At 48.8% G+C, this 13,171-nt stretch overlaps 3 protein-coding genes across 5 annotated transcripts in view; 1 reads left to right on the top strand and 2 right to left on the bottom strand.

Annotated features, from left to right (window-relative positions):
* si:dkey-175m17.7 (uncharacterized) overlaps positions 1–4,371 on the top strand; it is a 20,077-nt gene extending 15,706 nt beyond the window's left edge. Inside the window, exons 7-8 of the mRNA XM_056594943.1 lie at positions 1,713–1,875; positions 4,243–4,371. Coding sequence (XP_056450918.1) covers positions 1,713–1,875; positions 4,243–4,371 — 292 coding nt within the window. The remainder of the gene's footprint in view (positions 1–1,712; positions 1,876–4,242) is intronic.
* A 1,102-nt stretch (positions 4,372–5,473) lies between these two features.
* The window catches only part of LOC130385157 (barrier-to-autointegration factor), a 30,385-nt gene continuing 22,687 nt past the window's right edge, over positions 5,474–13,171 (bottom strand). The window contains exons 1-3 of one of the 2 annotated variants that reach the window (XM_056593504.1): positions 8,631–8,759; positions 7,700–7,860; positions 5,474–6,885 (exon numbers count right to left, since the gene is read on the bottom strand). In XM_056593504.1, the coding sequence (XP_056449479.1) occupies positions 6,739–6,885; positions 7,700–7,825 (273 nt within the window). In that variant the 5' untranslated portion in view covers positions 7,826–7,860; positions 8,631–8,759 and the 3' untranslated portion in view covers positions 5,474–6,738. Of the gene's footprint in view, positions 6,886–7,699; positions 7,861–8,630; positions 8,760–13,171 lie in introns of those variants that run through there. The other variant, XM_056593505.1, reaches the window with a different exon arrangement.
* prdx5 (peroxiredoxin 5) overlaps positions 9,507–13,171 on the bottom strand; it is a 7,162-nt gene continuing 3,497 nt past the window's right edge. For both annotated transcript variants that reach the window (XM_056593503.1, XM_056593502.1), the window contains 3 exons: positions 10,863–10,901; positions 10,068–10,132; positions 9,507–9,721 (listed from right to left, as the gene is read on the bottom strand). In XM_056593503.1, coding sequence (XP_056449478.1) covers positions 9,616–9,721; positions 10,068–10,132; positions 10,863–10,901 — 210 coding nt within the window. In that variant the 3' untranslated portion in view covers positions 9,507–9,615. The remainder of the gene's footprint in view (positions 9,722–10,067; positions 10,133–10,862; positions 10,902–13,171) is intronic.

The raw sequence follows: 13,171 nt of genomic DNA, 5'->3' as shown, positions 1-13,171 counted from the left end.
CAGACACACTACCGGTATCACTCTCAGCCCCCCCCCCCCCCCCGGAACACACTAGTAGTATCACTCTCACTCCCCACCCCCCCCACAGACACACTAGAGTGATCACTCTCACTCCCCCCCCAGACACACTACAGTATCACTCTCACTCCCCCCCCCAGATCCCCCAGGACACACTACAGGTATCAACTCCCCCCCCCCATGACACACTACAGTATCACTCTCAGCCCCCCCCCCCCCCAGACACACTCACGTATCACTCCCCCCCTCCCCCACAGACCACACTACAGTATCACTCTCAGCCCCCCCCCCCCCCCCCCCCCCAGACACACTAGAGTATCACTCTCACTCCCCCCCCCCCCCCCAGAACACACTAGAGGTATCATCTCCTCCCCCCCCCCATCCCCACCCACCCCCCCAGAACACACTACAGTATCACTCTCACTCCCCCCCCCACCGACACACTACAGTATCACTCCCCCCCCCCAGACACACTACAGTATCACTCTCACCCCCCCCCCCCCAGACACACTACAGTATCACTCTCCCCCCCCCCCCAGACACACTACAGTATCACTCCCCCCCCCCCAGACACACTACAGTATCACTCTCAGCCCCCCCCCCCGACACACTAGAGCAGTCATACTCAAGTAGCGGCCCGCGGGCCTTTTGTGGCCCGCGGGGTGTCTATTAATGGCCCTCGATCTGTTTTGTAAAGTTTTTTTAATTAAATTTTTTTTTTTTTTTAAATCGTGCTGGGCGCTCTTATTTTGAAACCGCGCGCCGCGATCTCAATACGAGGCTGGGGGTTGCAACGATAAACAGATAGCACTCCAACCCACAGACCGCTCCAGCCCTCCCAAACTCGAGGCAGACAGTCCATCTCAGCAGCAGTCAAGGCCGATTTAGGGTCGTTTTAGACGCAGAGACGTAAGCACGTAATTTACACAAGGGACTTGTTTTAGACAAGTTTTGATTTACGGTTCCTTTAAGGTTCCTTAAGGATTGCGCGTGTTGCAAGGGGATTCTCCGCCAGAACAGTAGGGGGAGCAACGAACGAATCTGTGGGCGTGGAAGTGGAAATCGCTGGCCTATATATATTTATAATTATCATAATTCGTTCTTGTGTTTTCTTCTTCTCCTTCTTCAAAATTCTTCATTCGCTTCTGTCAAAGCCTTTTAAAAATGGCGCTATTATGCTGTAAAACCGGAAATGTGAGACTCCTGAAAGGATGTGGTTAGCTGGCCAATCACAGTCTTTGCGAGCTGCGTAGGGCCGTAGTGTTTTAGTCGCATAGTCAGGAATTTTGGCCGACGCACTTAAGCACGTAAGGGGGGATATTTTAAGGGGGGGTTATGTATCTTACGTGCTTACGCGTTACGTCTAAAACAGAGCATATATCGGCCTCAGTCACACGTATACCGACCGGCCCCTTGAGTCACTGAAAAATAAATTTGTGGCCCCTCATCATTTCTACTTGAGTACCCCTGCACTAGAGTATCACTCTCACTCCCCCCCCCCAGCCACACTACAGTATCACTCTCACTCCCCCCCCCGACACACTACAGTATCACTCTCACTCCCACCCCCGACACACTACAGTATCACTCTCAGCCCCCCCCCCCCCCCCCCCGACACACTACAGTATCACTCTCACCCCCCCCCCCCCCCCCCCAGACACACTACAGTATCACTCTCACTCCCCCCCCCCCAGACACACTACAGTATCACTCTCAAACCGCTCCCCCCTGGGGGGTCTCCCTCAGCAGACGCTGTGTGGGGGTGTTACGGCCGTATGCGCAGCAGAGAATAACTTGCTTTCCCGCCATAAAGCGCCCAGAGAACGGAACGTGTTCAGAAGGGCTCCAGACGCCAGAGTAAGGTCAGGGCTGTGGAGAAGCCTTCTATTGGAGTGTTTGAGGGTCACTGCGGAGCCCGGGGGGGGGGGGCGGGGGTCAAGGAGGCCCACAGGTAGACTGCAGACATCGAGGTTGAACCGAGAACCCAGAGGCTGGGGGACAAACACCCAGACATTCCGGTCGACTAATGTGATGAGAATAAGAACAACAGCATCTCTCTCGTCATAGAGAGTGTCTATCTTGTGTGTGACGACTGAAAACATAATGAAGGAACCCCTCTATTCAGCCCGTCTATCTATTGGGCTGATCTGTTGAACTCACCCTTGAGTTCTGGGTGGAAAAACACCCATAATATGATAGATACAGGAGACAATGTTAGACTCTGGAGGTATTGAGAGTAACTATTTGCAAATAGTTAGTTATTGCAACCCTACATGTAAAAACATGTCACATGTTTCTAATTCATTTGATGTAACCATCCTCACAATCTGGAGAAAAACACAAACTAAAGTCTGCAACCTCAAAAGGATTAGAACAATGTTCGTGTTGATGTCATTCGGCTTTCTGACTGCCTGCATCGGCTACAGGGTCAGATAAGGGCCAAACAAGGTCAGTGCTAAAGGACAACAGGGCGGCGTCTCACTGCTCGCCCTTGGCCAACATTCACAGGTAGAAAGTATCTTCAGAATTAGACTCAGCCCTGGAATCCATCCTAGCGGACACTTTCTACCCTAGTAGGGGTTATTGCTGGTGTGATTGGGTGGTCTGAATGTGCTGGAGCAAACCATAGTGAGAGATGATGAATATGAGGATTAAAGCTCCTATCTGACCGTCAGCGGTGCCTTTGCCATCACAAGCCTTTTAAAAATGGACCCCAGCTGGTACGGTCCATCAGTAGGCCGTCCTCTAAGGTCTAGGACAGCCCACCAGTTGGTACGGTCCATCAGTAGGCCGTCCTCTAAGGTCTAGGACAGCCCACCAGTTGGTACGGTCCATCAGTAGGCCGTCCTCTAAGGTCTAGGACAGCCCACCAGTTGGTACGGTCCATCAGTAGGCCGTCCTCTAAGGTCTAGGACAGCCCACCAGTTGGTACGGTCCATCAGTAGGCCGTCCTCTAAGGTCTAGGACAGCCCACCAGTTGGTACGGTCCATCAGTAGGCCGTCCTCTAAGGTCTAGGACAGCCCACCAGTTGGTACGGTCCATCAGTAGGCCGTCCTCTAAGGTCTAGGACAGCCCACCAGTTGGTACGGTCCATCAGTAGGCCGTCCTCTAAGGACAGCCCACCAGTTGGTACGGTCCATCAGTAGGCCGTCCTCTAAGGTCTAGGACAGCCCACCAGTTGGTACGGTCCATCAGTAGGCCGTCCTCTAAGGTCTAGGACAGCCCACCAGTTGGTACGGTCCATCAGTAGGCCGTCCTCTAAGGTCTAGGACAGCCCACCAGTTGGTACGGTCCATCAGTAGGCCGTCCTCTAAGGTCTAGGACAGCCCACCAGTTGGTACGGTCCATCAGTAGGCCGTCCTCTAAGGTCTAGGACAGCCCACCAGTTGGTACGGTCCATCAGTAGGCCGTCCTCTAAGGTCTAGGACAGCCCACCAGTTGGTACGGTCCATCAGTAGGCCGAACCCTCCATCATTGGGTGGACACTGTCTCTGCCGTCGTCACACTGCCGGTTTCAGTGTGTCTGCATCTCCGTAAGGCGGGCTTTGACACGCCATCATCACCCTGGTCCGTCCAGGGCGGTGATGTCTCTCCGCCGTGACGCCTCCCATGTCCTCGTCTCCACAGAGTGGTGACGTCTCTCCGCCGTAACGCCTCCCATGTCCTCGTCTCCGTAGGGCGGTGACGTCTCTCCGCCGTAACGCCTCCCATGTCCTCGTCTCCACAGAGTGGTGACGTCTCTCCGCTGTAACACCTCCCATGTCCTCGTCTCCACAGAGTGGTGACGTCTCTCCGCCGTAACGCCTCCCATGTCCTCGTCTCCGCAGGGCGGTGACGTCTCTCCGCCGTAACGCCTCCCATGTCCTCGTCTCCAGAGTGGTGACGTCTCTCCGCCGTAACGCCTCCCATGTCCTCGTCTCCGTAGGGCGGTGACGTCTCTCCGCCGTAACGCCTCCCATGTCCTCGTCTCCACAGAGTGGTGACGTCTCTCCGCCGTAACGCCTCCCATGTCCTCGTCTCCAGAGTGGTGACGTCTCTCCGCCGTAACGCCTCCCATGTCCTCGTCTCCGTAGGGCGGTGACGTCTCTCCGCCGTAACGCCTCCCATGTCCTCGTCTCCACAGAGTGGTGATGTCTCTCCGCTGTAACGCCTCCCATGTCCTCGTCTCTGCAGGGCGGTGACGTCTCTCCGCCGTAACGCCTCCCATGTCCTCGTCTCTGCAGGTGTCCAAGGCGGCGGCGGACCTCATGGCCTACTGCGACGCCCACATCCACGACGACCCCCTGATCACCCCCGTGCCCACCTCCGAGAACCCCTTCAGGGAGAAGAAGTTCTTCTGCGCCCTGCTTTGAGACCGGGGAGGGGCTGGAGGGTGGGGGACTGTACACACGTGGTGGGGTGGGGTGTACAGGAGTCAGAGAGTGGGGTACCAGGGTACAAAAACGGACTGGTGCAACAAAGTCCTAAATCTGCACTGGTGCCATCAGATGGATTCAAAATCAATAGGTAAAGCTTGACCAGAAGACGTTGATTATTGACACACAAACAGCCCAAGTACGAACAAAAGTACTTCTCGTATTTAATTGAGCACCTGTGACTTTGACCAAACCACACACACCCCTCTCATGAGTTAAGGCCTTTCATATCAGCAAGAATTATCTTCTCCAAAGGCTGTCTTGGTCACATTTGATTTAATGCTGGTGCTGCTTTGCCACCAAGTAGCCCATTTTTAGGTGAGATTAGCAATGGAGGCAAGAAAAGTGTAGCAAATTTCATGTGCTACACTTGGCCTTCTACAATTGATATAATGTATTTGACTTGAAGACGCAGCGTGACGGATTTAGTGGCATCTAGTGGTGAGGTTGCAGCCACTGAACAGGCAGGTCAACATGGCAGGGCCAGTGGACAGAGAGGGACTCGCTCTCTACGGAGACTTAAAGGGCTCATTCAAAGTTAAACACCAGTCTTATTATCATAGGATTATAGACTTAAAACATAGTTAGGAATATTGTATTCAACTTCTGCCACGTCCCTCTGTGAGATGCCAAAAATTCTACCCAGTGCATCTTCAAGGTCCTCTTTAACACCAGTAGTGATGTGAAGCCATTACTAAATGTACCCATTGGGAGGTGGGATTCAGTCCCACTCGTTGTCCTGTTTCTAAATGACGGCTAATGGTCATACCTGGGTACCTAGGGGCCCTTTAAGGTCTTGTTTCAACAGGGAGACTGTAGCGTCATGACACTTCAGTGCAGTGGTACTCCCAAGATGGACGTACTTCATGTATCCGTTTATTTTGTACATCGGCAGTTTCTTGCATCAACAGATCGTACACGATGCAAAGTGATTTTGTGTAAACGTTTCATGTGATTTCTTGGACTGCCTCCGTTAAGGCGCTAGTGAACCTTATTGTGTATCCACACATTCCAGTAAGTGAAACCAAACAGTCATAAAGACTTTCTGCCCAATGGTTTTTAATCATGAGCCACATCTACAACATATGCACTTTAAGAGGGACGTACAACACCATCTTTAGCGTCACAGCTCCGAAGGTGTGTTAAGGACAGCTTTGGCTACTAGGTTAAATGTGAAATAAAATGTCTCATTAACAAAAGGTCCAACATTGCCTTTTCATTACAGAAACAATCCAAAAGTAGGTTACATTTTTAAGCTTGTTTAAATTGGGACAATTCAATAAAAAAGCGGCAACAATTCTGTGTGAAAAGCCCAGTGACATCCAACAGTAAGTTATAATGGTTCAGAATAGTTTTGTTTTCTATTTGAATGTTAAATGGATAACAGCATCTTCATTAAGCAGTTCCATCGTCAATCCATGCCCATGTGAATTAAGGAGATCCTTAATAACCAGACTGAGACAAACTTATTTATTATAGCATGTGGTTTTGTCAAAATGTTCCTTCTTCCCTCGATTGTTTCTGCCTGGTTGCCTTAACAACCATAACCACGGTGACCCTTTACTATTAAACACCCCATAATATCATATTGTAGATTCAAACCGCACCATTTTTTGTTTGCTGATAACTTGGCATTGATTCATGAATGAAACAAGAAATTAGCTTCAGATCATTTAGATCCCAAACATTCAAGTGTAGAGCTGTCTTCTTCAAACGAGTCAAACTGAGCAAAATGGAAATTCATATAATGCAAAACAAAAAGCAGCAGAACTATGGTGAGGCAAAAATCTGTTTAATCAAAACCAGTTGGCAACGGAGCAGCACCAGAAAGAGGGCTAACAAACCGCAGTGAATTAAAATGTAAAAGCTAACATTTTCAGTCAGTTTTTTTTTTATGAAGCCCGAACAAGTCTTTGTAAATCTGGAGGTTTTTTTAAAAGGAAACCAGCGGACTGCACACCACACAAAATAAGAATCACTTCAACAATCCTGGCTGATCCTACATGCTAATATACACAAGAACACACAAGCTTAGTTTTCATGAGGTCAGCGTGTCGTCGGTCAGCTACAGTTCAAACTACTTGTTTCTATTTCATCTCCGGTACCAAACGCTGTTTTCCCACAATACGGTTGTGTTGATTACTTCCCCATTACCCAACCACCTGGAGGTCACTGCCAAAGTCTCAAACAACCATCTGGTGTATGTCGTTGTCGTTGGTGCGTCCCTGAACAGTCAGCAAGCTTACGTTTCAGGCCAATGAAAAGAAACAAAAAGGGTAGAGAAGGACGAGTGATGAAAGAGGCCTATAGGAAGGAGTCGCACCATTCCCTCAGGCAGCCGTAGCAGTCACCTTGCTGTTTGGAATTCGCAGAGCATGTGTCTTTCAGCCAGTCCCTGAAGAGCTCCTCGTCCTTCTTCAGCACCAGGAACTGACCCAGCACCACGTACGCCTGAGGGACAAACAGACCGACACAGAGAGACAGAGAGAGACACAGAGAGACAGAGGATACGACAAACGTGTTGTTATTGTCGTAGAAAATAATTTCATCACTTCAAATAACTAAAAGAGCAGGAGGAATCGGGGAGTCTGGATCAAGTATTGACAGAAATGTTATTGTTGCCCGCAAACAAGCAACAATGAAGCCGAGTGAGGTTTGCAAAGACACTCCCGGGTCGTTCGATCCCCGTCTTTTTTATTCATTCAAACTGAACTGTTTTGCATATGGTATGACCGCCCTCGGTATATGCCCAAAATTGACTTATATGGTAAGGACGGTCAGCCATACATTGCTTTAAGTATGTGGTCATCTTCTGCAGTTAATCTAAACAATGGGAGGACGTCAGTACACCTTGGCCCCGGACTCTCTGGCGCCGTGTGAGGCTCTCCTATGAATTCAGAGTGGATTTTGCTGCTTTAAACTATTAATGTATATATACATGATATATAGGCCTAATAATACTCATAGTTAATATAAAAGTAATGGTTAATTTCTCCCATATTATCAGACCGTCCCATCAGGCAGTAACTGAGCTGATTGGTGACCGTGTCCCCAGGAGTTCTCCGAGGCCCCTTAGAGGACAGCCGGGCTAACATATATTCTCCCGTCTGCCGTTCATCTAAAGTCATCAAATCATGTCCCTCATATATTGATGTGCCTTTAACGGCCCCCGACTTAAGAGCCCCGTCAACCGGCTCCTCATTTGTTGACACTTGAATTCCTAACCCACCCCGTGGCCTCCTAGCGGTGTGTGTAGCTCATGCACCTTATCAAAGCCCTTATCCTCCAGCCTCTTGCCGAGCGCGTCTCCGATGCCGGCCAGAGCCGTCACCTTCTTCTCGCCCATTGGCTCAGCCACGAAGTCCTTGTGTTTCTGAGAGGTCGACGACATGTTCACTAGGCTGTGGTGGTGAGGGGTCACCCGATCTGAAGCACAATAGGACAGATTAATACATGAAATTAATTATTAAAACCAACTTTACTTCATATGATAATATGCCTTCACAGGGTAGAGATTAAACTATAGACGTCAAACCAAACCACTAGTAGATTCACAACCAGCCAGGTCAGAATCAAAGCGTTGGCATTTTAAGGTTGGGCCTTTCTAGTATGAAGGCTTAAGATTTGAATCACGAAACTGAAACTAAAAAAAACGAAACTAAAGATGAGTCCACGCACCCACAGATAAACCCTTTAAATCAAATCAACCACAAGTTTAACACGCCTGTCACTATACAACAATGGAACACACAAGCCCTATATATATATATATATAAACTATACATTAGTATATACATATTATATTTATACTATAAAGAGAAACGCATTCATGTGCTGGACGAACCGCCGGCTATCGGGTTAGCTCGGTCGGCGACTCAGTCAATACAAGGCGATTTAAAATGATCCAGGATAAGTTTGTTACATATTTAATAGCGAATTTAAGTCCCTATGGTGCCGGGTTCGATGCCCGCCGGACGGCGCCGTGTTGACGGAGTAAAGCCAGTGAAATAAGGTCCATTCAAACTAGCTTGGCGCATTAGCTTAGCATCAGCTAACCCATTGATTAGCCTTAAGCAAGTTTTTTTTAAAGTTTACTTGCAGACATAAACGTTTACAATAAACCGTGTGGGCATGTCCTAAGTTAAAATCTGATAGAAGCGGTGCTGGTTTAAATGGATAGTGAAGTTTTACCGTACCTTTGATGAGAATAAAAAGTGTGTTAGCTCAGTAGCTCCGCTGCCGCTGTTTAGCCAGACCGTGAAGCGCCTCCTCCAGCCAATAGCATCGCAACTTTCATTGGAGGTGGACCGTGACGCGCCTCCTCCAGCCAGTAGCGACGCGCCTTTCATACGAGGTGGATCGGGAATGCCGCGCTTACCTCAACCAATCGGAGAACGTTGCCTCAAACCGAGTCGGTCGGTCCTTCAGGCATCTTCCCAATAATTACTTTCCCATTTTGAGACATATTTTATGAATAAACAAAACCCTCTGACCACTCTTACAAAATAACGCTTAAAACCAAGATGACCGCGTACCCGCCAGCAATGAGAAGCAACATGTTAGCATTTTTTCGATGTTTACACGAATCATTTTAGTGCCAAAAATTCACAAAATAAGCAATGCAACTACATTTTAGTGGTACGATATAGATACACGACTTAGAACAATAGAATATTTTTTTTAATTTCCATTCCTCAAGATGACGTTCCTTGCAATATCACGTGTTCCATCTGCAGGGAGATTGAACCTATGACGCAGGGACAACCAACCCACAATCGGCGTCACTCGGTAGGGTTCGGTTCTGCTTTAATTACGTCATCCTAGAACGAAGCAGAAGTATCCTAAAATATTATCCCTATATCGGTCATTTCTGTATCGTCTTAAATGGTTTTAAAAAATGGATTAAAAGAGTTACAAACGACAACAAAGAACAAACATTGCTTAGTGGTTGAGTTTTATTAGCCAAGTTTTCACTAGTTTGCTTCACATTAAACAAAAGGTTTCATGACATCATTGTGCGTGATGACTGCCTGCAGCCCCCCATGAGGTTAATCTCAGCTGCTAGGGGGGGGGGGGGGGGGGGGGGGGGGGGGGGGAACATGGGGTTTGTCGGCAGTGGCGGCTAAGCTAGGCTACATAAGTGCATGTGTAACAGTTGGGTTGGAGCGTTGCGGCTCCCGTCTACAGCTCAGACAGGATGTTGCCGGCCAGGCTGCAGGTGAGGCCGGTGCCGTCCGGCTCCACGTTCACCTTCTTCACCACGCCGTCCTCCACCAGCATCACGTACCTGGAGGGCCACAGCCATGGGTCAGCACGGAGCCCCATCTACCACCAGGCGCCGGGTGGTACGGTCCGCCGGTTGGTACGGCCCGTTGGACCGTACCAATGGTGGACCGTACCAACTGGTACCCTGGGCCATCCCATCATACATCTGTGAGGTCACAACAGGGCTAATGGAGATCGCACTGGCTGGTAGAGCAGAGGTGTTCAACGCCATCAGAAGGACACACACACACACACACACACACACACACACACACACACACACACACACACACACACACACACACACACACACACACACACACACACACACACACACACACACACACACACACACACACACACTTCACCTCTGGGAGCGCTGGTTCCCCAGGGCCTGCACCACAGGGGCTTTGTCCAGCAGCAGGTCCACCGCCTGGGGGACAGACAGGGGGACAGAGAGACAGACAGGGGGACAGAGAGACAGACAGGGGGACAGAGAGACAGACAGGGGGACAGAGAGACAGACAGGGGGACAGACAGGGGGACAGAGAGACAGACAGGGGGGCAGAGAGACAGACAGGGGGGTAGAGAGGGGGACAGGGGGACAGAGAGACAGACAGGGGGACAGAGAGACAGACAGGGGGACAGAGAGACAGACAGGGGGACAGAGAGACAGACAGGGGGACAGAGAGACGGACAGGGGGACAGAGAGACAGACAGGGGGGAGAGAGGGGGACAGAGAGACAGACAGGGGGAGAGAGGGGGACAGGGGGACAGAGAGACAGACAGGGGGAGAGACAGGGGGACAGAGAGACAGACAGGGGGACAGACAGGGGGAGAGGGACAGACAGGGGGACAGACAGGGGGAGGGGGACAGAGGGAGGGGGACAGACAGGGGGAGGGGGACAGACAGGGGGACAGACGTCTCTTCATGATCTCTCAGGGTTACTAGTGCAGCCCCCGCTAACACGAGGGTGTTGGCAAGGGTGGCAATTATTTGGTAATTACAATGAGAAGATATGAAAATAAATGATCGAAAGATGACTAAACTAGTTGAACTAGTTTAACTAGTCTCGCTTCAGCTAGACTGTCGCTAGGAATGTCGAGATGTTATCGCTCGTGATGTCACAAGCCCCAGCCGTCCAATCAGGATGCCTCGTTACCTTGGTGAAGGCTCCAGTCGGATCCGCCAGCATCCGAACCTGGACAGGAAGGGGAAGACATTAGAGTCATCACTCTCACCGACGCGAGTACAATCACTGATAGGCCAAAATAGAAGGTTACGATTGCACAGATCCAATAAAACAACATTTACAATGAGAAGGAAGGAAAGAAAAAGGAGTTACTGGATGCTTGAAAGAGAATGCGTAGATTCACGGCCTGCCAGGTCAGAAGCAAAGCGTTGGCATTTTAAGGTTGGGCCTTTCTAGTTTGAACATTTCAAATTAGACTCGCACCAAATAGTTTAGCCAAATAAAGAAAGAAACCGCAACAAACAAAACGAGTCCACTCACCCACAGATAAACCCTGTTAACCAGATCAACCACCAGATAAACCCTACTAACCAGATCAACCACCAGATAAACCCTATTAACCAGATCAACCACCAGATAAACCCTACTAACCAGATCAACCACCAGATAAACCCTATTAACCAGATCAACCACCAGATAAACCCTACTAACCAGATCAACCACCAGGTAAACCCTATTAACCAGATCAACCACCAGATAAACCCTACTAACCAGATCAACCACCAGATAAACCCTATTAACCAGATCAACCACCAGATAAACCCTATTAACCAGATCAACCACCAGATAAACCCCATTAACCAGATCAACCACCAGATAAACCCTATTAACCAGTTCAACCACCAGATAAACCCTATTAACCAGATCAACCACCAGATAAACCCTGTTAACCAGATCAACCACCAGATAAACCCTGTTAACCAGATCAACCACCAGATAAACCCTATTAACCAGATCAACCACCAGATAAACCCTATTAACCAGATCAACCACCAGATAAACCCTGTTAACCAGATCAACCACCAGATAAACCCTGTTAACCAGATCAACCACCAGATAAACCCTGTTAACCAGATCAACCATCAGATAAACCCTATTAACCAGATCAACCACCAGATAAACCCTATTAACCAGATCAACCACCAGATAAACCCTATTAACCAGATCAACCACCAGATAAACCCTATTAACCAGATCAACCACCAGATAACCCTATTAACCAGATCAACCACCAGATAAACCCTATTAACGAGATCAACCACCAGATAAACCCTATTAACCAGATCAACCACCAGATAAACCCTACTAACCAGATCAACCACCAGATAAACCCTATCAACCGGGTCAACCACTCGTTAACATACATATATTATATATAAATATATATATTTGCATAAGCAAACAGATGTCCTTCTCTCTGCGGGCCACACCATCAGACCTCATAAATCCACGCCGTCTTGTTGAAGGCCAAGGAGTGGTCAAGTGTTACCACGACAACTGAACAATAAAGATGGAGAAAATAAGCAGAGGAATGGAATGACCAACCCTTGGTCAAGGTTCAAACCATCTCAACTCTTACAATCCTATCATTTCTCAGAGATAAATCTAGATCGCCAAGTTTCTATATTGGTTAAAAGCCTCTTTAGGAAATGAGTCAAACCCTATTGATTCAATGTTCTGACTGCAAATAAAACCAAGTCCAAGTCGACAGACAGACCACACTTTCTTTATGCCTCCATGACTTGCACTTTGCCCTAACAGAATTATCTCCAACTCGATAAGTACGTGCATTTCTTCTGCAGTGAATAGTTTCATTTCTCCTCCGTGTGCATGCAAAGTCCCACAGTGACCGAGCAGAAAGTAAAGAATCCAAGTGTTGAGGCAACTAGGGCCGGCCTTGCCCTGTTGATCTGAGGAGAGCCCTTCTCTTCCAAGGTAAAACTGCTGTCAAAATCAATCACCACAACAAGCAGCCTGCCTTAAACTGAAGACGACACATGCAGTTTCCACCTGGAACAGCCAAGCCATCCAGCTCTTCTAAGACCAGTTTGTGGTCATGAACCAAACCCCTCCCCCTTCCTTAACGGACTCTTCTGAGAATACTTTTGTCTACCGTTTCCCTAGAAGACCAAAACCTTTTTCAGGACTGCCGGCAGAGGGAAAGGTTTACAACCAGTTTCAAATGATAAGGAAGCACGGCTTAATTCACCAAGTAGTCAAGGTCTGAATACAAGGGCGTAATTAACTCATGCGATGAATTGGTGAATTCATGGCATCATTCCATGCAGGATATTAATCGACAGGCGATGGCAGTGGAGACCGCATCAGACTAGCCAGTCCAACCGGTCTATCAGGTAACGAGGTTAAACTAAACCACCAGCCTAGGAAGGAAATCATCAGACTAGCCAGTCCAACCAGTCTCTCAGGTAACGAGGTTA

The sequence above is a fragment of the Gadus chalcogrammus genome, chromosome 7 (assembly GCF_026213295.1).
Source record: "Gadus chalcogrammus isolate NIFS_2021 chromosome 7, NIFS_Gcha_1.0, whole genome shotgun sequence".
Taxonomy (NCBI): domain Eukaryota; kingdom Metazoa; phylum Chordata; class Actinopteri; order Gadiformes; family Gadidae; genus Gadus; species Gadus chalcogrammus.
Note: the sequence above shows the minus strand (reverse complement) of the source record. Positions and strands in the feature narration are given on the sequence as shown.